We start from the raw sequence: 23,232 nt of genomic DNA, 5'->3' as shown, positions 1-23,232 counted from the left end.
ATGACGTAATTCGCCCACGCGGACCCTCCTATCTGCCCATTATCGCTCCGCTATCAACAACTTGGGGATGACGGGGGTTTAATATGGATAGTGTTCGAATGCACACCTGTTCAAACTTACACATACTTAAATTTACATTTGACGATAAATTTGTTAAAAAGCTTTTTTCGCAAATTATGCAATAGTGGAACAGGAAGATAAAATTTTAATCTAATTCAATAGAGGTTGACAATTATGACAGCGAATTTTAAAGTTTATTCGTTTTTTTGCTTTATTTGTCCATTTTACATTTACCACAACAAGCATCTGTCTTTTCTAATTCAGATTCCTTATGATTAGCGGTCCACGGCCCGAGACTGATGGTAGCGTAAAAATCCATAGGATACGGCCGTTCCATGTCAAAATCAGTCATTCTGAGGGCGACAGCACCTTCGTATGGTGTGAGAAATGGTTTCTCGAATGCAACGCCCCAGTCGATGCTCAATCGTGGACATGCAATCTTGAATAAAATATAATTGACAATTCAACATAATACATAAATTTTTTGAATTGATGATATTCATTAAATTACATCAAATGGATTTAAAAAATAGTACGTTTTTTTTCCTTATATGTATAACTCATTTAAAAATTGTATACACACACACATATACATTATTTTTTTTAAAAAAAGAGTAAACTTTTTGATCAATTTATTTCTCTTATTAAAAAAGATCTTACTTGTATAAAAGCATCGACGCCTTTGAACAGCTTGATCTTATCCGGAAATATTTCCGAGAGCAGTATTACGACATTTTCCTTTCCCAAGGCTTCAATTCTATTCTGTAAGGTTTTTAATACATTAGGATTTCCTTGTCTGCCTAAAGTGCCAAGTATTAAAGCATATTTGTCAGTCTTTGCGGCCCGTTGTATCGCTTCGTATCTGGTCTTCAACATCCTTTCGTGATCGTAAAATTCCTCAGTCAATTTTTTCGCGTATGGGTCGTATTTAAAAGCCCTCAGTTTAGGATTGGCAATCATTGCAGCTTCCAAATGAAAACGGCCGTCTCCTATGTAAATTACTGCATCAGCGCAGCGAACTTGTGGAGCTGTGCACCCTAAAATCTTTAAAAAGAATTACTCATCAGTATTATTTTAATCTCATATGCACAGCAAAAAATGTATTGTAAATACTTCTCCAGGACTAAGTGGCTTGCTCTGTGGCACTGAAACTTCGTAACCTCCTCTCCTCAGTTCTAATGCTACTGCTTGTACTGTTGTAGCAAATTGTATTGTACTGACTAATGCTAACTTTGTGGTGACTGGCAAAGTAGCTTGCAAACAAGCCACACAATGTGCAATATCGATTTTTATGTTCACAAACACATAGAGCATTTTGATATCAGCAGTCTGATCTACAGGTATAAGGCACGAGTGTCCATAGTGAATCAAAAAGTCTGCGTCTAATGCTCGTGTAGTGTAATCGTCCACACAGCAGGCTCCTACAATATAATATTGTAAAATATTATAAAATATTGTAAAATATTAATGTATAAGAGATGGAATTAAAATACTTGTCTATTTCTACCATAGGTAACATCAGCCATAATAACAGTCTCTGCTTCAGTAAAGTCTTCGATGATATCAGCTATAGTTGTGGCATACATTAGAAGACCTTCTGGCATTTGGAGAACTACTCGCTTTGCTTTGGCCTCCTTGATCCTCCATATCGTCTTATGTATTTCAAAATTATAATTCGATGGTAAAGCTGCTATAGCAGAATTCAATAAAGGATCGTTCAAAAGTGTCTCAGGAATTTTACTGGCTCTCATGGGAGCCTTGAAAACCTTACGAACAGATTTCGCCTTGATAACCACCACGGAGTCACATTGTCCAGCCATTTCTTTAAACTCGTAGTCAATTTAATTCTCGAAAATCTTTAACACTAAAACATTGCTTATATACATCATATCATCATGTTTAAGTTAAAAAAACCATTATAATATATATTTTTTTATGCTTTTAATTCAAGAAAGTTATTCAACACACTCAGATTTCAAACTTTCAACATTTATTCATATTATTCTCGATAAAATTATAAATAACTTTGAGTATTTTTTTAAATGCAGGTTACGACAATACCATTAATGTTAGGTTATGAATCATACGATGAACAAGACATCTTGACACTTCAACAGAGCTCATTGTACATATATATAAACTATAAATTCCAACACAGATATATTTGTAATTATATTAAATCGACACTCGTATAAAAGATAAATTATTGAAAATTTACAAAAAAGAGAACTTTCCTAGGTCCCACCGAGATTTGAACTCGGATCGCTGGATTCAAAGTCCAGAGTGCTAACCATTACACCATGGGACCTTGCTTGAAAAGTGTTCTCAATATTATCTATTTTAGGATTTTTGCTCATTTACATTCCATTTCATTCTTTCTGCTATCTTTTTTATTTTTTCTTCTTTCCTTTTCTTCTTTATTTAAAATTCTAATCTCTTTTTTTTATCAATTCTCTTTTGCTTTTTTGCTTTATCGATCTCCGATCGATGCTATAAAAGTTTTAAATTATTTGAATGACCAATGAGGACAAAAAGGACTTCTTTGCTTTGATTGGTCAATTTAAATCTAATCTAACCTAATCTGAAACACTGAAATCTCTTGTCCCTCTTTGCTCTTACCTTTCAACATGTTTTCACGCATGTGATCTTGAATGCATCGTACATCATGGATGCTCACGATCTTTTTAAAAAACTTTCAGCCGGTGCAAAATTCGATTTAAAACGTTTTCGACATGATGCAGAAAAATTTCAGGTAATTAATTATTTATTCTTTTCATTTATTGAGGATGCTTTCCATTCTGTGGGATTATATGATGATACATTTATATCTAGATTCTCTCTTTTAGAGGTTAATTTTAAATATAAACATGTGTATTTACATTATATTATTTTTCAGATGGTAAGACCAAAGAAAAATGACGTGAGCGTTAAGAATGAAAAGATAGATGATGAATTGTTAGAGCCTGAGAATAACATAGATAATAGTGCAAAACGAAAGCGTTGCAAGGATGAAAATGAAGATGTTGAAGGGATAACATTGCTGAATGAACTGTCAGTAAGAGATGAAAGCGGTTCAGTTAAAAAACGTAAAAAGATTGCAACTGCGGACAAGATATTGAAGCTAGAGCAAGAAAAGGTTTGAACTCATTCTTATTAAATATGAGTAAGGAGAAAAATTTTTTTATGAGTATATCTAAAGCACCTCTTATGTTTTCCAGGTAAATCAAATGAGGAATATAAATCGCATTTCAGTCACGGGTAGTCATGTACCTAAATTAATATTAGAATTTGACGAATTAAGAACAAATTATCAAGTGCCAGTAAACTTATTGAAGAATATGAAAGATAGTGGATATATGATTCCAACGCCAATACAAATGCAAGCAATACCAGTTATGTTAGAGGTAAAAAAACTATCTTATTGTAAATTCTTACAATAAGATTATAATTAATGTTACAGATATTTACTTTTTTTTTTTTTGTATTGGTAATAGGGTAGACAAATACTGGCATGTGCTCCAACAGGATCTGGAAAAACTGCGGCATTTTTGTTACCTATTATTCACAGCTTACGGGGACCACAAAAAAAAGGTTTTCGTGCTGTTATTTTAAGTCCTACGAGGGAATTAGCCAAACAGACATATAGAGAATGTCTAAAATTGAGTGAAGGTTATGATTTTAGAATTCATATAATTGGCAAAATAAATCAGGCTCTTACCAAATATGGACCCTCAAGTTCGCAAAAGTTTGGTGAGTACAATAGATGCAAAGATTTGATAGAAATTTTTAATTATTTATTTTTAGTAACAAATTTTATTTGTTTCAGATATTTTAATTACCACACCAAAACGATTAGTTTTTCTTTTAAACCAAGATCCTCCGGCCATTTCGTTAAGCAAGTATGTTTTTTATAATAGTTATCATTATTGAACATTTATATTAGATTTTTTAAGTTTGATAATATTGGTCTGTTTCTATTTTTACAGCGTGGAGTGGTTGATTGTGGATGAAGCTGATAAGCTTTTTGAAGATGGGATACGCGGATTTAGAGAACAATTAGATGAGATTACGAGAGCTTGCACTAATACAGATTTACGTCGGGCTATGTTTAGTGCAACAAACACCCCCGCAGTTTCAAAATGGTGTCGCCGTAATATGAAAGGACTCATAACAGTAACAGTTGGACACAGGTATATTTAATGTTATTTATCTTGAATTTTATTAAAAAAGTGAAAATTATTAAAATAACTTTTTTTCATTTATTGTAGAAATGCAGCTACAGATATGGTGGATCAAGAAATCTTATTTGTTGGTAGCGAACAAGGCAAATTGTTGGCATTTAGAAATATGATACAGAAGGTACAATCAATTTATAATTTAATTGCAATATTTTATTACACTTTGAAAATAGTACATGATTTTATATATTTTTTAAATTAACAAAGGGTATATCACCACCAGTCTTGGTATTTGTGCAAAGTAAAGAGCGAGCTCAAGAGCTTTTCAATGAGCTTATATATGATGGAATTAACGTGGACGTTATTCACGCCGATAGAACAACAACGCAGGTATAGTTAACAAGAAATCACTCTCGCGTGCGTAACTGTGTTCGTAAAATTATAATCACATTGATTACTATTATTCTAGCGAGACAATATCGTACGTTGCTTCAGAGAAGGACAGATCTGGATCTTGATTTGTACAGAACTGATGAGCAGAGGCATAGACTTTAAAGGCGTAAATCTCGTTATAAATTATGATTTTCCGCCGTCCGCCATCTCTTACATTCACAGAATAGGTAATATATCCAGTGAATTTAGAACAGCGTTGTCCCGTTTATTTGAATGTGAAACATCGCAGGTCTGAGGTCATTTTCCTTCCCTTTTCTCTCTTACTTTTATTGTTAAGCATCCAAACAGCAATTTTGTCTCCTCTTTTGACGTGAATTATTTTACGTATTGATGGTATGAATAAGTGGTAATACAATAAAGAAAAAACTCACAGTCATGTTCTCTCATTGAATACAAAGAATGTTATCGATTTATCTATAACTACTGCTATAGCGGTAAGAAATATTTTTGCATAATATTACCGGAAATGCGACTGTTAGTCGCACACGACATTTTAAAAATGGGACGACGCTGATATATAAAAGTGGCGATCTTCTCATTTAAATTCGTTTTCCGAAACAGGTCGTACTGGCCGCGCCGGTCACAAGGGAAAGGCCATAACGTTTTTCACTCGACAGGATACAGTAAATTTGCGAAGGTATGTGTTATCTCTTGTACCCATATTGTATGTATTACAACGAAGTAGTAATAAATAAAATTCCATGCGCTTTTCTTTTCTAGTATCGCGGCTGTTATGCGAGCATCTGGATGCGATGTACCAGATTATATGTTGGCTATGAAGAAGCACAGTAAGAAAGAACGTCGCAAGCTTGAACGTACGGCACCTACACGTGAAAGGATATTAACCGTTCCCATGTACAAGCAACGTAAACGGAATTCGCACGAAATTGAGAAGAAACTGAAGCTAAAGAAGGAAACATAGAAGTGTGAGTACAATAATCATTAATATGGCTTTTTCACAAGACATTGAAATAAATGCAAGATCTTTCTTTGTAAAAGAGAAAATTATATATTTAAAAAAAGGGATATCTATATAAATATAAAAGATCTTGGAATTTAAAAGACTTTATGTAAATAATTTATGTAACAATACTTATGATCTTATGTAATATTTTTACATATAAATCCCTATTAAATATGATACATTACTTTATTGCAAATCTTTTAACAATCATGTCTGTAAATAATAATATAAATTTTATCAAAATATACTTTGTCATGGACTTTGTCTGCATCCAGAGATTACTTTGAAATTCTATTTGTGAAAGTCCTAGAAATATTATCACAGTGCATTACAGCACTATAATTGATAGTACAATATCCATTTTTCCGAAGGCACAAATCAATGTTTAATCCTAACAAAAGTATCTTATTTTTTTTATTGGATTTTCGTTTCATTGCATGTTAGTAAATCATCTCATTAGTAATTATAACACTATCTACGTTTCAAACAGCCAATCACATGGTAATTTTGGCATTTTATTCGCTGGCCATGGAAGATATCCTGCTGTCTTGAATACCCAATAATCATATGACACTTTGGCTATCAAGCCTATTAAAAGTATCACCTCGGTAGCAATAATATAATATATATAATCCGTCCAGTCTCCTGGATACACACACATCTTTGATGGCTCTAGATCAATAACTTTTTCCTTTACATTTTCACACATTACTTCATCAGCATCTAATATTCGTGTTTGCAACCAGGCCTAAAATGAAAGAAAATAAAGATTATTCTCTTTATAGGATTGCATCATATATTTGTGTAATTTTTTGTTTTCTTATAGAAATCATACCTTTAAATACTTTGCAGTATTACAGTCGCAATGCAATTTATTGCCTCCTAGTCTAACCAGGTTTCTTGAACTCAGGAAATTCTTATGATGTGCGCTTGGACTTAATATGTATGTTGGCAGCTAAATATATTACATGTATTTAGAATGAATATTTAATATCATTGAAAAATTAAATATATTTTTTTATACTCACTGATTTAATTTTATTATATCGTAAGCTCAGCAAAGCATAATTATCCAGAAACTTTGAACCCTCCAGTTTGTTTATTGAAGAAATATTATTGTAATCTGCATAAAACTCTCGTAAATCTTCGTAACACGGATTAGTGCTCAGGTCATCTAGAACAGTGATCTGAAAAGAAAATCTAGAGAACAATTCGCTTCACTTGATATGCAGTATATTACAAACATACATTATTATAGGAAACATTAAGTGCTATTGTATTTTGTGGCAATTTCTCAGGTAATTCTGTCAATTGCATTCCACTGCAGTCAACATTTACAGCATGAGTAGGTGGCTTGCCCTCGATAATATCCAGTCTTTTAATATCACATTGACATTGCCAGGTATCACCTTTTGGACATTCCGTTTGCAACTGAAGATCAAAAATAATTCAGATTATCTTGTATGAAATCTTACAACACACACGAACATACATATTGTGTGTATTTATTGAAACATACCGAACTGAGATAAAGCACTTGCGTAAGAGGTACGCGTTCGGTGGTGTTGAACCAATGCCACGTCGCCAAGGAAGAACACACTGTCTCATTTTCGCGATTAAAAGTGATTTGCTTTTCGCCCGTTTTATTGATATATTGATATACATCATGGCACGAAAGTGTATTTGTTCCTGTACAAAAAGGGATACTATGTTAATATAAGTGTGTATCATTTAAACAAGAGAATATATAACACAACATAATTATTTTACCTGAAATGTCTAACCAAAATTCTCGACCATTCATTGTATTCAAAGCTGGAAGATGAGTCAGTTTATTATAAGATAGATCCAAAGTGGTGAGCTGCACTAATCGTGTCAGCGAATTATTTTCTATTTCCATGAGCGCATTATTAGAGAGATTCAGGCACTGTGTGGGCGTCATTATGAGAAATTGCCCATGTACCTTTCTGATTCTGCCATCAGTTATGGCCAGAGATTTCAGTGTCCTCCAACGAGTTTCGCTTGCGTTAAATACATCCAAAGTTGCATTACGTATATGTACATGCGTTATATTTGAAAGATAAAATTCTAAGGCATAAAATAGAAATAGCATAATATTCCATGTGCCACCTTTTTGCATGTAAATTTATAGGATTCAAAAAAAATTTCTTCGATAATAGTGCTTACTTATCTCACGAAGACCTTGTTCTAAAGCCTGTTTATCTGTATTACAGCAAAGTGCACCGTCGCTATTGGGTTCATTCACAAGTGTGATCCTCGTGCAGTTAGCTTTATCAGGACAGTCTATTGGCTGCCTATAAAAACATCGTTCTGGAAGAGAACTTGAGACTCCATTCGACGCCTGCTGTTGATCTTCCTCCTCTGTACGTGCGCTAGCTACTCCAGCATATAGGCACATTATCATGACTAACCACTGCATCTGTATACGATAGAATCAATTATTGTAAATAGCTACACCTTCAAATATTTAATCAGCTGCTTTTAAAAGCGCAAAATACAATATAGTTTACCTTAACATTAATTGCTCCGTCATATAATTCACGTCTGAACAAATGATATGATACCTTAATAAATTATTTTGTACAAAGCGCTACTCTGTATAATAGCGGTGCGTCGTTTGCGAGAGAGAACGTCGTGTAATTAACGTGATGTAACAGCGTGTTTTCCTCGGACTATAATTCAATGAGCATACTTGATTACTCGTAAAGACCTCACACTATCGGGTAACACAAATGAATTAATTCATTTAACTGTGGTCTCATTCAGCCACCTCGGGTCGCTTGAGTTGACCTGTTGATGAGTCGAAATTGCTCGGTCGAGGGTTCGCGCGCGTTCATTACACTTTCTTGATGCGCGCGAGTGCGTCAATTAAGCGATAAACGGGAGGGAGGAAGGCAATCGCGCCTGTATGCGTTGTTATCAGCTTATCGACAATCGCGATTCATTATCGCACCATGCGCGAAGACTATTGTATATCATATGTCATTTATATAATATGTATATATATATATATATATACGCGTATTGTGTGTGTGTATGTGTATGTCACAGCAATATGAAATGTGAAATGTGAACCGCACTTGGAAGGTCACGTCTTCTACGAATCGCAGAATATTTTACATAAATGCACAATATTTCATAATTGCTTTTTTTCGCACAGTATTGACGATCCAAAGTCTGCGCGTTTTATTACTTCGAACGGACTTCGAAGATAATAAAGGAGTGCATTCGCGACATATGATAAATTTTTAATATACTAGATAAATTTTACAATTCACAATAATCTTTATATTTTAAATATATGTATATTTATGATATTTTATATTTTTTGTGATCAGTAGATTAATAGTTTTTGATAATGAATATGGTAATTTTTTTTAACTAAAAACTATAGGGAGTTAAACTATAGAGTTTTTATAGTTGTTTTCGCCATTTTTGATCGAAAGAAATCTCAGCCAATCACTAAAAAGTTGAAAAGCTATCGAGAGACCTCTATCGATCATTTGTGAAACTTCTCGTCAATCTCGATGGGAAAAAAAAAAGAAATAATAATAGAAGATCCTTTAACATAAACGTCAAATTTGAGACAATGTCATAAAATTTAATTTGCTCTCAATAAAATTCGGCCTATTGACGTCGTTTAATAATATCAGATATGGATACGTGCCAATGTGGCACGATTGGCGATATCACGAAGAGGCCGACGACGAGGATAGATGGTCACTTTATAACCTAGAGTCTTGTATTCGCGTGTACAATTACCGCCCTTTTTCGTGATGTAATATATTAGCGGAACAGTACAGCGGTATGCTGAAACACGTAACGATGGATGACACATACGAGCTGAACTTGAAGAACGTAGTCGGCTGGGTCGCGTCCAGCGCGTTAATTTTCGGCGCGGTTATACCGTACGTGCCGCAATACAAGGAGATCAAGAGGAAGGAGGACGCGGAAGGATTTTCCCTCTATGTTTGTCTTACCCTTTTAATCGCCAACACGCTTCGTATATTATTTTGGTTTGTACTTGCAAGATATATGTTTTATCAGACGTACATTTTTTTATACTATTCCATACATTTTGTGTTTCTATTGATCGTGCGAAGAAAATAAAGCATATCAAATAATGTATTCTTTATTTACATTGTCTGTATTCTTATTGCAGGTTTGGCAAACGTTATGAGCTTCCACTTTTATTGCAAAGTTTACTCATGATTGTGGCAATGTTTGTTATGATTAAGCTCTGTATTAATGTGCAAAACAGGACACAAATAATCAAATCGAAAGAGCGTGTACTTACAGGTAAGTGGGATTTTATCGAGGAAATTTAATAGGATATATATATATATATATATCCTATTATATATATATTATATATATATATATATGTGCTTACAAATGATTTTTTTATTTTCCAGATTTGGACGCTAGATTTTTTTGGAAATGGACAGACTTCAAGTCCTATCTAGGTTTTATGATTCTTTTTGCCGGTATAGGCGGTTTGTTAACATATTTATTTATGGATATACCAATGTTTATTGAAGTTGTTGGGTTCTTGGCGGTATTGATAGAGGCTATGTTAGGAGTTCCACAATTTCTTCGTAATTCTTCTAACAAATCGACTGTAGGGATGAGGTAAATGAGATTAGATAGAAAAAAGTGGAATACTTATATATTTCTGAAAATCAAATTAATTTAATTTTGTATCAATTTCAGCATAGCTATGGTCGCAATGTGGACTGTGGGAGATATTTTTAAAACATGTTATTTTGTTTTGAGACATACACCCGTACAATTTCAGGTGTGCGGTGCTCTCCAAGTCACGATTGATTTTGCTATTTTAGCACAAGTGTACCTTTATAAGATTAATAACAATGTACATACAAGAGCTCCTATAAGATCAGACTGAAGACTTTAACAAGTTATTTCTCATCTAGATCTATAGATGCAGATTTTTTTACTTGTCAATGCTGAGAGATTTAACAAAATCTAAAAAAATATATTTTTATATTGAATAACCTCGAGAACTGAGGTATATTCGAAATAGACAAACTTTCCTAATACTTACCAAACAAAGTGCAGTTAATATTTTAATAATGATTTAATACATATAAAATAATGTATATATAAAATTATATATATATATATATATATATATATATATATATATATATATATATAATTCTTTTATAAGATTTATATTTAATGCATTAAATTAAATTAAGTAAATATTACATTTGGCGCATTATATTAAATAATATATATGTATTTCCACATTTTTTGATGAGAATATATGACGAATGGCGGGAATTGAACACGTGTCCGTTGCTTAGCGACAAATGAGCAAACATGGCATAGCTTCCATCTAAGGAAAGAATGGCAAATTTTTAACGTTTTACCGAATCATTTTATATCGTTCAAAATTTTTTAAGAGGGAAAGTAGCTTCTCTGTGTTTTAATAATTATTTCTCATTAGATCATAATCATTGAAAATTGTATATTTGAATTTTTCATCAGAAATGACAAAATGCATAAAAAAGGAGGTTAATCTAAAGAGCAGCAGTGAGTATTTATATTATCAAGTCGCATGAATATTTCGACTCGCACAGTCGGAATGTTAAAATTGTAAATCATTATTTACAGCCTACAATCAAAAGGGAGAGAGATATTATAATCAAATAATAGCGTACAATTCGATGAGCAAACATTTACGACGGGTTTTATCGGCGAAAAGTGTTATCAACTCGAGAAATAAAAATTACTTGTTAAAGAAACAGCGATACAAGGTACAAGAAACTAGCGATGAGACAATCTGTTTGAATTCGAAAACGATAGACAATGTGATTAATAGATTAGCCTATGATACTCTGCACCATCCTAGGGTAAAGTTCATCATATAATTAGCATACAAGCTTTAAGAAATTACAACTCGAAAAAATGAGTGACGAAATGATGTATAATTTTTCAATTATTAATTGCGTGTGATTTCGAAAATTATGAAATGTTCAATAATAAAAAATAATTTTAAATTTTGATATAGGATATATTAAGAATAAGTTTGAAGTATGAGAATGGTTGCAATTGCAATTCAGATTATCAGCAATCGAAAGTTTTTCGTGGCCGAACATGTTGCGAACAAATGAGTCATCGATCGACTTCGAAAAGTTATAGAACGGTGTCACCGGCGACGATATGTTCGCCGAGATATAAAAGAGTTAAGATGAGTTCTGCTAGCGGAAAAAAATCAAAATGCATGCGAGAGATTTCTCGTATAATCGATCCATCGACATACTATTCACAACAGAGGTGAGATTGTGTTAAATATTAAAGTTTCGAAATACTATAATTTAAGCTTTGACTTTCAAAATTTTCCATTGCTTTCCACAATTTTCCATGCGCTCTTAAAAATTCATAGAATTTGCATTCAAGTCGAACTATTTATCTTGTTTCTTTCTTATTCCTGTAGAAAATGTAGGTATGAAGAAGAGTCGTTCTACCCTTGCACAACTGCTGCATTAGATTCATCGGCATTTAAATCAGAATCTCAATCTCTGATACAAGAAATAATTGATCGTCGCTCGATATCCTCGAATGCCTCACAATGCAATGATTACGATTACGATGACCAATCTGTCGAATTAAAGCATGTCTCAAAACAACTCTTATCTCCAAAAAAGGAAGAGAAGGAATATGTCAAATTCATCTATAACATTACTAAAGAAATAATAGAAAAAGGTTTTTATACCGATAAAGAATTGCGGAATGTATTTAAGAAGCATATTGATTTATATAAAGGAATATTAAATATGGTATGAATAATAATGTGTTATCGTATGAATGAGAAAAAAAGTAATGTTTCTCAATGTCAGTATCTTACAAACAACTTAAAAAAGATTATCCACATCTTTCAATATTTATTATGAGATTTTTAAGTCGATCTTATTTTTCACAATATAAAAGATTTTCAGCAAAAAATTTTGTATAAATCTTTTCTTCATTCTAGAATAAAATGCTACAAGAGATTTATCAGTTAAAAATCTCCTTGAACATGACGGACGATTCAGACACCGACGACGAATTGGAAGAGCTGATTAACGCACAAAAATTGTTGAGCATATCGGAGATTAGGCCGCCCACACCGCCGAAAATTCTGGATGACAATAAAGTGATGGAGAAGCTGGAGTCTTATCAAAAAATGTCTCAGGGATCGCAAGAATATTGCAAACAATATTGCACTAAGTCAGTGACATTGGTCGATGCGAATCCCGATCTATTTGTCACGGAGAGAGATGTGCTGACATCGTTGGTGGAAGTGGGTATCGATCCCAAACAGGTTCAACATATATGCAAGAATCTGCGCTGCAAGAGCAGAGATAATAATATGGTAAGATAATTTGATGAATTCCTTATATTACAAAGTAATGTTCGCTATCTTCTCTTTATTTAGATGCAAACAACAAAGGAAGTTTCATATCCTTTGAATTTGGAAGTGAACGATTTAGAGAAATTGCAAAATAACAATAGACAGATTTCTCCCGAGATCAAAATAGTCAAGAGCGCCCACGATTCTGTCGCGGATAATTCGCCTAGGTCTTTGGAAGAACAAGATATCCACTTCAAACTGAACTTAGTATTCACACAACAAGAGACAGAAGTTGAGACACAAAAGGAGATAAAATCTGAAACTAAACTCGAAAATGACAAAGTGGACTCGTAAAATGAACTGTTAAATATTTTTATGTTTTATCGGAAACTCGTTTCTATTTCTGTTGTTAAGAAACATTTGATTTCAATGCAATAATCGTTATAATATTGCTTTTGTATGTATATAATGCTTGAATAACTTACTACATTAGCAATGAAATAAACATTGGATATGCAATTTTTTAGTTCATGCAAAAGAATACGATTCGCTTGTCATTTAATACGCTGATTTTACTAATGTAGTATAGGAATCGAGCACACTAATTATCATATTCATGTACACGTTTCTTTTATTCATATATATATTTCTTTTCTTACATTGAATTTCACCATACATCTGTGTGAGAATTTGTTGCATTTCAAACAAGCTGAATTCTCAACAGAGATAAAATATACACAGTGAAAAAATAGACATATATATTTATACCTGTACATATACAACCTCTTTTGTGCATATCTATGTACAGATATACAAATGTTACGCGTTTGTACAACAGGAGATTTTTACATGATACATCATTTGGACATATCTTTAATGTATATATTATAGTATAATTTTTCTTGCTAAAGAGAGACAGGCTAAGATAACTGCATATGTATTATGCATTTTGTTTTTTTACAGCTACTGGCTCTGCTTGTGCATTCATTTTGTACATGAGTTTCATTCCCTTTATCCGCTATATAACTGAAGTATCTTACAGTTATTTAACATCGAGAAGGTAACTAAAAAATATCTCATTTGGTACCTGCGATAGACTTCGATAAATGAATAAATGTCAACTACAAATATAATGGCGGTGGTTCTTTCGTCACCTATATGCAAAAACAAGTTATATAAAATGTTCAATATAACATTTCATATAGCTGATGTTAAATATAACATATTAAAATAAATTGCATTTATTTTCGAGCTACATGTTTTCATATTTAATTATATTATATTATATAAATTGAGAACTTTTTGTACTATGCATTGTACTATGCACTCTCAGTACAAATAAACTAATGTATTCTATAAAAATTCGATAAAAATTAATTAGAGAGACTCTGTAAAATTAATACTATGTTTTTTTTCAGATTAATATAACAAAATGTCTAAAAATTTATTCTATTAAGTATTCTATAAAAAATACATGAAAACATATACACTCGAAAAACAAAAAACAAACCAAAAAAAACAAATATATATGTATACAATGTGCGTGTGCTAACACACATTAACTAATACTAAATCTCGTTTAACAATTGCTTATAAATATTGAGTCGTTTTTTATAGCGTTAAAAAAGATTAATACGACACATGCATCCACTCATTAGCTACCATCAGACGCGTTTGAAGAAGAGTCTTCAAGCTCCGGCGCGTTTGGACTCCTGTTCAATATGCGCACGAGTTCTGTTACGTGTCTTACTGTAAAATCAGGTTTGGGATCGTCTCCTGAAAGACGAGGTTTATCTGCGATGGGTATCCACACAGTCCCGCGTAATCCAGCCTCGATGCCACCTATATATTGATAATTTTACAGCTCGTTATAATCTAGCTTTTGTTTTCTTTTAACAAATGTGTTTTCAAATTATCTCTCTTTTCTCTTCTTTCTGTACAATAACAAAATTGTTGAAACAAGTTTTATTACCTAAAATATCTGTCTCCAGTTTATCTCCGACCATGATGCATTCGTCGGGTCTCACGTTCAAAAAGTGGCAGGCTTTGTGAAATATTTCCGGCTCCGGTTTCTCCCACGGCAAATCAGCGGACACCAGGATAACGTCGAAGTACTGTTCCAGTGACAGTTTGCGTATTTTCTCCCACTGAGCGTTCGACGGGCCATTGGTTATTAGCCCCAACAGGTATTTCTTTCTTAATTGACGTAGCATGGAAATCGTATTCGGCGCCAGCACCATGTAATGGTATCTTAAATAGAGCCATCTTTCGTAAATCCTTTTCGCTAACGGCGAGTATTTGTCGCCCAGCGCCTTGCTCCACAGAATGGTGCGCCAAGCATCCAGAGTAAGAGTCACGTTGTCCGGACATTTTCTGAATTGCTTCAAATATGCGGATGTTATTTTGGCAGACGCGTCTTCCGGGATGCCATAATTCCGTGTCAATTCCTCAGCAAGCTGCAGGTAAATATATATGCAATAAGAATCGTTAGTTATCTTTTAGAGTCCAACGTTTTGTGATAATAAAGAATGACGAAAATGAAGAACTGAAAATGTGAAGAAAAAGATGAAAGAATAAGATTTCCACACTCAATAAAAATGTGCATAAATCAACGTATAGATGACCCTCTTGCTTATATCGCAAAGTAAAAATTCTCCCTTCCCGTTAAAGGAAAAGAAAAAGATTAGAAGTATTAGCGAGACAGAAGCGATTTCCTAATAGATAAAGTATAAAGTAGTTGAAATATGAATAGACGAATATTGAATGTGGAGTTCATTAATCAACGAAGGTCTCAGGACGACAGGATACAGTATAGGAATATTTAGGGCACTTAACTCATTATTAATGATTACCTAGAAAATGCATTGATTCATTGAAATACTCGAGCCGATTAGTGGACACTCGAAGTGGCACCCGCGGACACGTTGCTGTAATCACAACAAAATCAGTTGTGCCAACAACAACAACATCACATATTATTTCCAAACCCTATAAGTTGTGGTTAAAAGATTTCTGGATATTAAGAAACATGAATTTGCTAATGAATCATTTAATCTCTGTATAGATAGCAGTTGTGTCTATTTATATGAAATTATTTCTGATATCCAGTAATCTTTCTTTAATATCTTTGTTAAAAATAATTTCATTAAAAGAAAATGTGTTATAGGTATCAATGATAGAGTGGATGATGGAATGATAAAATTAAGCAAAACGTTTAAAAAATTTTTCCATTTAATAGGAAAGTGTTTTTTTGTCATTACAAAATCTCTTGTCACATCAAAGCATTTTAAAATCTTAGTAATATTAACATAAATATTCTTCGCAATATACACAGCAAAATAAAAAAAAAGTATATTTGATTACAACTTATTGACAAACCAAAGTGTAGCATCGTATAAAATCAATATACCTTCGTATATGCGCGAAGTCAAACGAAACGTTTCTTTCTTGCTTGCCAGGAAACTATTTCCAGACGTGATGCTGTCTAAATTTACACTGGACTACGCATACGTATTTCGAATATCACATATGCGAGATATAGATACAATAATAAACTCAAGTAAAAGCAAAATATTAGAAAAGCTACTTACAAAGCTATTTTTTTGTACAAAAGTTGAATTAAATATCCGTCTCGATTAATCAATTCCAAATTTATATAAAATTTTTTTTACATTATTCGCGCAATACAAAAATCAATAAAAGCTATATGATAATAACATTCTTAGTTTTAATCTCCGAAAAGACGCTTTCCAAGCTCCATCATGCGATGATTCCGACAGACGATTAACGCGCCGCTTTTTTTCAGCACTGGCGCGACGCTATCATCCGCCTTTTCCAAGTGGCACAGCAAATCTTCGAAGGCGGACTTGACATTCGGCTCCAGACCACCGATCCTCACTCGCTTCAGCGTTTCGATAATGTCTTCTACCCAGCCGGTCTCTACCGTGAACTGCGACAGCCAAGGTATCACTTGCAACACACCAGCCATCGTCTGCATACCCAGAAACCAGAGTTCCATCAACTCCATCCAGTGTTCCTTGTATGACATGGAGACTACCAACTCGGTAGGATCGTTGCTCTCATCGATGATATACGCGTCCCACAAGAATCTTATGGTAGCCTGAATGTAACGACATATCGAGAAATCATTCTTCTTAATACGTTTCGCCTGTTGTTTCATCAGCAACAGACCTAGAACCGCCAAGTGACCGTGCAGTACAAGATTCTCCGGAATCTGTTTCAATTCCGGCAGATTGTTGTAGATGAACTTCAACAGCGAGACAAACGTCGGCGATTCCTCCACCAACTTGGACTCTAGCACGGTGATGTTCATCAAGACGTTACAGATAGACACCATCGCGGTTCTGGAGTCCTTCATTTCCTCCAAAACATGTAAATCCAGCTCTTCCGTGCGATTTCCATCTTGCAGATGTTTCAGACGCTCCGACCTCGGCACTGGTGGCTTCTTATAGTGCACGATGGTCCAATGATAAGATAGGCACTCGAACAGAACCTCGTCCTGCTTATGTTGAAGGAGAATTTTCCTGGCGGTTTCTTCCACGGCCAAATAACATAAAGCGGGTAACAACAATCTCAGTATGTCGACCTCGCTCATTGGATCATGAACGATCGGTTCGCCAGTCGATGTCCCTTCGTCCGTTTTAGCTTTAGATTTGGCCTTCTCAGCCATCTTTCTGTTTCGATGAGCATAAAAAGTATCGTTGGCCACCGTCAATATATATGGCAACACAGCGTAAACTTGAGGACGCATCGCGCTCGTTTCTTGTGCCAGCCAAGCAGTAAGTACCCGGACAAGAGCGCACACGAAAATCTTTTCTTTCACATCTGTTAACGCCTTCATCTTCGACACGGAGCTCAACAAACCGATAACTGCCGCGAAGGCGCCCTTCAGGGCAGTATACAATGACTGTTTTTCCTTCTGTTCTAAATCCAGCTGATCCGTAATGATGTAGCTGATTGAAACCTCAAGTATGACAAAGCATGCCGTGATCAAATCAGCATTAGCGACCACAGTCTTGAGTTGTTTGTCCTCCAACTGCATCCTGACCTCGATCGATGCCAATTGAATGAGCAATAGAAAATAAATCTTTGGTTTCTCCTTATCCGCCATGGCCCATTCCGCTCCCAACAAATCCATCATCACAGACGTAAGTTTCAAGGCTGGATCGCGCTGCTTCTTGCTTATTTTCGATCCTAAAATATCACTCAGACCCTTGTGAATACTTAGCGGCCAAGATTCTTCCTTCGCGGTTGCGAAAGAAATCACATCCTTCCTGCAAGATTGCAATAGAGCCTGCAGAATAGCGCACAGCTCGAATTTCCTCTCTGTATGATCGGTTTCGAAGTCCAGGGATATTTTGTTCATTATCGTATGGAAAGGTGCGGTATCTGTTGAATCCCAGGCTTCCGGCCCAAAAGTGTTGACCAACGTGACGAGAATATTCAACGCTTCGTCTGTTTGAAAGCTCTTTTCCGCGTATATGTCGCACATCTTTGGGATAGCTTTCTGCTCGAGCAACGCTTTCTGTCCAGGAGGCTGTTGTGCGATACATTGCAAGCAAGTGTAGGCTTCACTGACGATGATTAGCGTGTCGTCAGGCGCGTCCTCGTCAGCCTGCGACACTATCTCGAGAAGCGCCGGGATATGTCCCACCATATCCGGATGAGAGGCCAGCTCGGGTTCTCGGCAGAACGCGGAAAGGACGGACAATGCCACAGATTTGTATACCTGTGGCGGACAATCCATGGGTACGCTTTTGGGAGATAGCAACTTTTTAAGGAACTTTGCTCCGATGGCTTCGAAGAGCATCCTTTTTGCAGCGGGGGTACAATCCTTGGCGTCCACGAGCTTGGTGACCATAAACAGCGCGGCAAATTTCTCCGAGTCTGTATCCACCGCCTTTAATATGGCCACGCATTTTGCAACGCCCTCCGGTATACTCATAATGTCCTCGATTAATTACAGAAAGTAAAAAAAAGGAAGAAGAGAAAAGTGAGACGCGTCTTCAAGTTAAACACTGACGATGCGTTTATTTATTTTTTACTTTTTCAGCGCGACGTATCGCGATATCATCGATGCGTCACGACGTCGCGAGAAGAGAATTTCGGAAACGTCTGTCGTTCTCTGGTTGGCGTCACCAACTATCGCCTATATCATCCGTCGAGTAGCATAGTCGAGAGCCAACTGGCAGAGCTCCCGGAGAATCGGCCCTCTCGAGGCTGCCTAGCCTTGCCCTTTGACACACTCACCAAGGCGTCACCAAAAATAACCGCCGAACCATCGCATACGCGTGGAACACGTGTGCATGTTTCGCAGGCCGCAGTTGCTCCTGTCGTTCAAAATATTCCTTGGAAGTGTCGATATCAAAAATTTCGGTCAATGTGGATAACCTCAAAATTATCTTCCGACCAAAATAATGTCGGAGCGACACCTCCTGCATGTGTCCTCTATAATCTCATCAATTATCGCTCGTCTGCGGTCTTTAACAGAGCGATATTCTCTTACAATAAATTCTCTTACGCGATCAGAAGAGAAATCTCTTAAATCTTAAATAGGTTATACGCAGAGCACATACCACAAGGCCTGACTAATGTCCGCGCGAACTTTGCCCACGCTTCGGAATTTTCCACGAGTCAATGTCAATTTTTAGCTGCACTTTCTTGCACCTTTTGCACATACATATACATTCGCGTTAAAGACACGAGCAGAAGAAACATGCAGCTAAAACGAAAAAAGATTATCCTTGGACCCTGGAGAGGGTACAAGACGACGATGCCGAAAATAGCCGCCGCACCGTAGAAGAAAGCGCGCTATATCAGGGAGTCGGCTCGTATTACACGCGAGGTGAAGCGAGGAGGGGGGAAGGATACGACTTCTATTCTTGCGACATGTTACGATGCGAGTGTACATATATATACATACGTAGGTAGGTAAACGTCGTGGGAGAGTGCGACTCGCGTGTGTTAAGCGATGCGCGAATACACGCTCGCGTTATATCTCGCAGCAACAGCTGTAGCAGCGAGATTTAATATTGCTCGCGAGAAAAATGTCGAGAGCGAGTCACGATTTGAAGGGGAGGGGGGAGAGGTTGGGAGAAGGGCGGAAGGATTTAAGGTTAGAAGAAAGCCTCTTGTACCTTGCGGCAGGCCTGATTGTCCGCCTTCCTGGTTTCCACCAGTGTATTGTCCAGATCGAAGAAGATTGCGCTCAAGGATGAGAAGGAGTGCTGATTGTGTTGTCTGCGGAACATAGTTTCCATCGCTATTCCCTTACGACTGTAGCTTCTGATCGACTGCTCTCGTAAAGGACACGTGATTGTGTCTCTCATAAATTGTAATGTCATCGACTTAAGAATATATAGACAGCATTAACTGGCCTATATTGATATGAACAAATGATGACGGGGTGGAGGGAGACGCCACTGACGTCCTAGGTAGACCACATAATACTCTAGCATGTTCTACATCGCATTTCAATTAGAAATAAAACTATGATCTCTAATCTATATCAGAGACCTAAATGAATAGATCCTGCGTTCTCATTGCAGGTAAAAGAATAAATAAAAGAAACAATACAGAGTCAAATGTTTTTTTTTTCTAATCCAATTCAAATTAGATTGCTTGTCAAATTAGAAAAACATCATTCTCTTATTGTCTTCTTAACAATATTATTTTTATACCGTCTATATATAAGTTTATGTGTTATTCTATACACACATGGAAATCCTGTTTATATGCCCGAGCCACGCCAACAGAATTACTCGAAACACATCGAAATCAGTGTCAAGAATAGTATGCTCTTTCCTTTCATATTGTATCTACGTTGAACACTTTATATTGTTTGGCCAGATAGGGCGGAAACAATATATAAGAAATATATCAAAGAAATATTGAAAATTTCAGCGTCTGAGGTCCGTATCAGACTTGAAATAGAGTGCACTTTTATCTGACCGCCATATTTGGTCAAATATCTAGATTATTTACTGATTGGCTGACATTCTTTTTATTAAGAATGGCAGAACCAATCAGAACATTTTAACGTTTTAATCGTAAAAACTGGAAAACGCTAGAGATGCTTCAAGCTTCGAAGTGATTGATCGACCAATCAGAAAAAAAAAGATTAAAGATCTTTATCCTGATTGGTTAATACATATTTATCCCTGTATATCATTGCCATTGTATTGTGCATGCGCATGTGCAAGAAAAAGCTTCTCTGGAGGTAGTTGATGCTACGCATGCCATGTGACATTTAAAGCTGTTTGGCGGTAAAGGTCAAAGCTTTTTGGCGGTAAAGTACTTTTTAGCAACAGCGCGATACATCACTGTGAAAATGGTATCCACCGCATCAACGATAAATGTACAAACGGAGGATGAGTTGGACGAATATACTCCGGCAAAGTTGATCAAAGCACTAGAGGTGAGTGTCGTAAATTTAACTTATCCATTATATCGACCGTAACCGACAAAATGCTTTCATGTCCATGCATGTTTGATCACGTTCATTATTTTTGTTTTGTTTTTATATGTTATTTGACACTACACAGAAAAATGGCATTACATCCGGGGACATCAAGAAGTTGCAGGATGCCGGTTACTATACCGTTGAGTCGATAGCATATGCGCCAAGAAAGGATCTCATAACGATCAAAGGTATCAGCGAAGCCAAAGCAGACAAGTTGCTGCAGGAAGCTTCCAAGATCGTTATGATGGGCTTTAAAAGCGCCACAGAGATACATGCGACACGTGCAAACATCGTTTACGTTACCACTGGTTCGAAGGAATTGGATAAACTATTAGGCGGAGGAATAGAGACTGGCTCTATTACGGAGATCTTTGGAGAGTTTAGATCAGGAAAGTCTCAGTTGTGTCACACTCTTGCTGTAAATTGTCAGCTACCAATTTGTATGGGTGGCGCAGAAGGAAGATGTCTTTATATAGATACAGAGAATACTTTTAGACCGGAAAGATTGGTGGCGGTTGCTGAGAGATACAAGATCAGTGGAAATTCTGTTCTCGACAATGTCGCTTATGCCAGAGCTTATAACACCGATCATCAGACACAATTGTTAGTTCAAGCCAGTGCTATGATGACAGAAGCGAGATATGCCCTGTTGATTGTTGATAGTGCGACTAGTCTCTATAGAACCGATTACAGTGGCAGGGGTGAGTTAAATGCTAGGCAGATTCATCTAGCGCGATTCCTTAGGATGTTACTGCGACTGGCAGATGAACATGGGATTGCTGTTGTTATAACAAATCAAGTAGTTGCACAAGTTGACGGCGCTGCTAGTATGTTTGGTGGCGATCAGAAAAAACCAATTGGTGGTCATATCTTAGCACATTCAAGCACAACAAGATTGTATTTGCGTAAAGGCAGAGGAGAAAGTAGGATATGCAAGATATATGATTCTCCCTGTTTACCAGAGAGTGAAGCGACGTTTGCCATAAACCCAGATGGTATAGGTGATGTACAGGAATAAACTTGTTCAATTAAGTAGCATAAAAACGCAATATATACAGAATGCGATTTATTTTTTTTATTAATTCATTTGACAAAAGTTTTTCTCGCGCGAGTTGATATCATTATGTATCTGTTAAAGAGAAGTTAAAAGAGTAATTGAAGGAATACAAGACAATAACAGTTCAATAGAAAATTTGAGTCAATTATTAAGTTAATTAGAATTAAGAAAAAAGTAGAGATGTACAGTATGTTTCTTACTGATTCTGTTAATATATCTTTCTTAAAAGATTTCTATATGATATTGTAACATCTAAGATTTGATAAATATAAAAAATAATTATATAAGACATTATTATATTTCATTTCTCTTAAATAATTGCTATGGATTAAGTTTTTAAGGAATAAGTAATTAATATTGCATTTATTTAGATAATTTATGATACATTTTGATAAATTGAATTTCAAGAGCAACTCTATTCTCATCCATATTACATATATGCATAAATGTTTATTCTAAACCTATCAACTTGAAATTAGGAGAGCGATCATATCGTCGATTTAGAAAATGTATTTTTGCTCATAATCCATCTAATCTGTTCCTCGCCCTATTCATCCCCAAGGCTATCTCCAACATACTTATTGATATGTGAAATAACTAATGTAAAATCCGAATATATTGTATAAATAATATAAGCTAAGTAAAAGGACGGTTTAA

General features: G+C 35.4%; 8 protein-coding genes and 1 non-coding gene across 11 annotated transcripts; 4 read left to right on the top strand and 5 right to left on the bottom strand.

The window, feature by feature from the left end:
- Window positions 1-10: 10 nt before the first annotated feature.
- LOC126856144 (2-(3-amino-3-carboxypropyl)histidine synthase subunit 1) lies at window positions 11-2,336 on the bottom strand. Its single transcript, XM_050604410.1, has 5 exons — window positions 2,122-2,336; window positions 1,568-1,924; window positions 1,174-1,481; window positions 721-1,104; window positions 11-499 (listed from the first exon to the last, which is right to left on the bottom strand). Exons 2-5 carry the CDS (start codon window positions 1,878-1,880, stop codon window positions 272-274), a joined length of 1,233 nt encoding a protein of 410 aa, XP_050460367.1. The 5' UTR covers window positions 1,881-1,924; window positions 2,122-2,336; the 3' UTR covers window positions 11-271.
- On the bottom strand, window positions 2,297-2,368 carry Trnaq-uug (transfer RNA glutamine (anticodon UUG)). The gene has a single exon. It is a non-coding gene; the product is annotated as a tRNA-Gln (tRNA).
- Window positions 2,369-2,673: 305 nt separating this feature from the next.
- LOC126856136 (probable ATP-dependent RNA helicase DDX52) lies at window positions 2,674-8,035 on the top strand. Of its 2 annotated transcripts, none has more exons than XM_050604396.1 (12): window positions 2,674-2,812; window positions 2,957-3,196; window positions 3,279-3,464; window positions 3,555-3,810; window positions 3,887-3,959; window positions 4,047-4,250; window positions 4,329-4,419; window positions 4,506-4,628; window positions 4,708-4,858; window positions 5,253-5,328; window positions 5,412-5,617; window positions 7,890-8,035. In XM_050604396.1, exons 1-11 carry the CDS (start codon window positions 2,726-2,728, stop codon window positions 5,611-5,613), a joined length of 1,689 nt encoding a protein of 562 aa, XP_050460353.1. In that variant the 5' UTR covers window positions 2,674-2,725; the 3' UTR covers window positions 5,614-5,617; window positions 7,890-8,035. The 2 variants fall into 2 exon arrangements, with proteins under 2 accessions (XP_050460353.1, XP_050460354.1); XM_050604397.1 differs by lacking the exon at window positions 7,890-8,035 and adding an exon at window positions 6,482-6,610 and having other exon boundaries at window positions 2,695-2,812.
- Window positions 6,053-8,649, bottom strand: LOC126856141 (protein halfway). Its single transcript, XM_050604406.1, has 8 exons — window positions 8,187-8,649; window positions 7,843-8,095; window positions 7,426-7,743; window positions 7,175-7,344; window positions 6,904-7,086; window positions 6,684-6,842; window positions 6,491-6,610; window positions 6,053-6,403 (listed from the first exon to the last, which is right to left on the bottom strand). The coding sequence occupies exons 2-8, from the start codon at window positions 8,093-8,095 to the stop codon at window positions 6,131-6,133; spliced, it is 1,476 nt and encodes a 491-aa protein (XP_050460363.1). The 5' UTR covers window positions 8,187-8,649; the 3' UTR covers window positions 6,053-6,130.
- Window positions 8,650-9,205: 556 nt separating this feature from the next.
- Window positions 9,206-10,800, top strand: LOC126856150 (solute carrier family 66 member 2). The gene is made up of 4 exons (XM_050604415.1): window positions 9,206-9,692; window positions 9,839-9,975; window positions 10,092-10,308; window positions 10,390-10,800. The coding sequence occupies exons 1-4, from the start codon at window positions 9,484-9,486 to the stop codon at window positions 10,580-10,582; spliced, it is 756 nt and encodes a 251-aa protein (XP_050460372.1). The 5' UTR covers window positions 9,206-9,483; the 3' UTR covers window positions 10,583-10,800.
- Window positions 10,801-10,844: 44 nt separating this feature from the next.
- On the top strand, window positions 10,845-14,169 carry LOC126856140 (uncharacterized). 2 transcript variants are annotated; one of them, XM_050604405.1, is made up of 6 exons: window positions 10,845-11,235; window positions 11,317-11,459; window positions 11,714-11,979; window positions 12,140-12,482; window positions 12,677-13,057; window positions 13,121-14,169. In XM_050604405.1, exons 1-6 carry the CDS (start codon window positions 11,193-11,195, stop codon window positions 13,388-13,390), a joined length of 1,446 nt encoding a protein of 481 aa, XP_050460362.1. In that variant the 5' UTR covers window positions 10,845-11,192; the 3' UTR covers window positions 13,391-14,169. The 2 variants fall into 2 exon arrangements, with proteins under 2 accessions (XP_050460362.1, XP_050460360.1); XM_050604403.1 differs by having other exon boundaries at window positions 10,846-11,235; window positions 11,317-11,555.
- A 521-nt stretch (window positions 14,170-14,690) lies between these two features.
- Window positions 14,691-15,901, bottom strand: LOC126856052 (N-acylneuraminate-9-phosphatase-like). Its single transcript, XM_050604230.1, has 4 exons — window positions 15,889-15,901; window positions 15,547-15,581; window positions 15,009-15,492; window positions 14,691-14,878 (listed from the first exon to the last, which is right to left on the bottom strand). The coding sequence occupies exons 1-4, from the start codon at window positions 15,899-15,901 to the stop codon at window positions 14,691-14,693; spliced, it is 720 nt and encodes a 239-aa protein (XP_050460187.1).
- On the bottom strand, window positions 15,348-19,879 carry LOC126856131 (neurochondrin homolog). Its single transcript, XM_050604379.1, has 3 exons — window positions 16,446-19,879; window positions 15,889-15,963; window positions 15,348-15,492 (listed from the first exon to the last, which is right to left on the bottom strand). Exon 1 carries the CDS (start codon window positions 18,999-19,001, stop codon window positions 16,764-16,766), a length of 2,238 nt encoding a protein of 745 aa, XP_050460336.1. The 5' UTR covers window positions 19,002-19,879; the 3' UTR covers window positions 15,348-15,492; window positions 15,889-15,963; window positions 16,446-16,763.
- Window positions 19,880-21,250: 1,371 nt separating this feature from the next.
- On the top strand, window positions 21,251-22,777 carry LOC126856149 (DNA repair protein RAD51 homolog 1). The gene is made up of 2 exons (XM_050604414.1): window positions 21,251-21,473; window positions 21,601-22,777. Exons 1-2 carry the CDS (start codon window positions 21,387-21,389, stop codon window positions 22,534-22,536), a joined length of 1,023 nt encoding a protein of 340 aa, XP_050460371.1. The 5' UTR covers window positions 21,251-21,386; the 3' UTR covers window positions 22,537-22,777.
- Window positions 22,778-23,232: the final 455 nt, after the last annotated feature.

This window comes from Cataglyphis hispanica, chromosome 17 (genome assembly GCF_021464435.1).
Source record: "Cataglyphis hispanica isolate Lineage 1 chromosome 17, ULB_Chis1_1.0, whole genome shotgun sequence".
In the NCBI taxonomy this organism is placed as follows: domain Eukaryota; kingdom Metazoa; phylum Arthropoda; class Insecta; order Hymenoptera; family Formicidae; genus Cataglyphis; species Cataglyphis hispanica.
The sequence above is the reverse complement of the archived record's forward strand: the minus strand, read 5'-3'. Positions and strand labels throughout refer to the sequence as shown.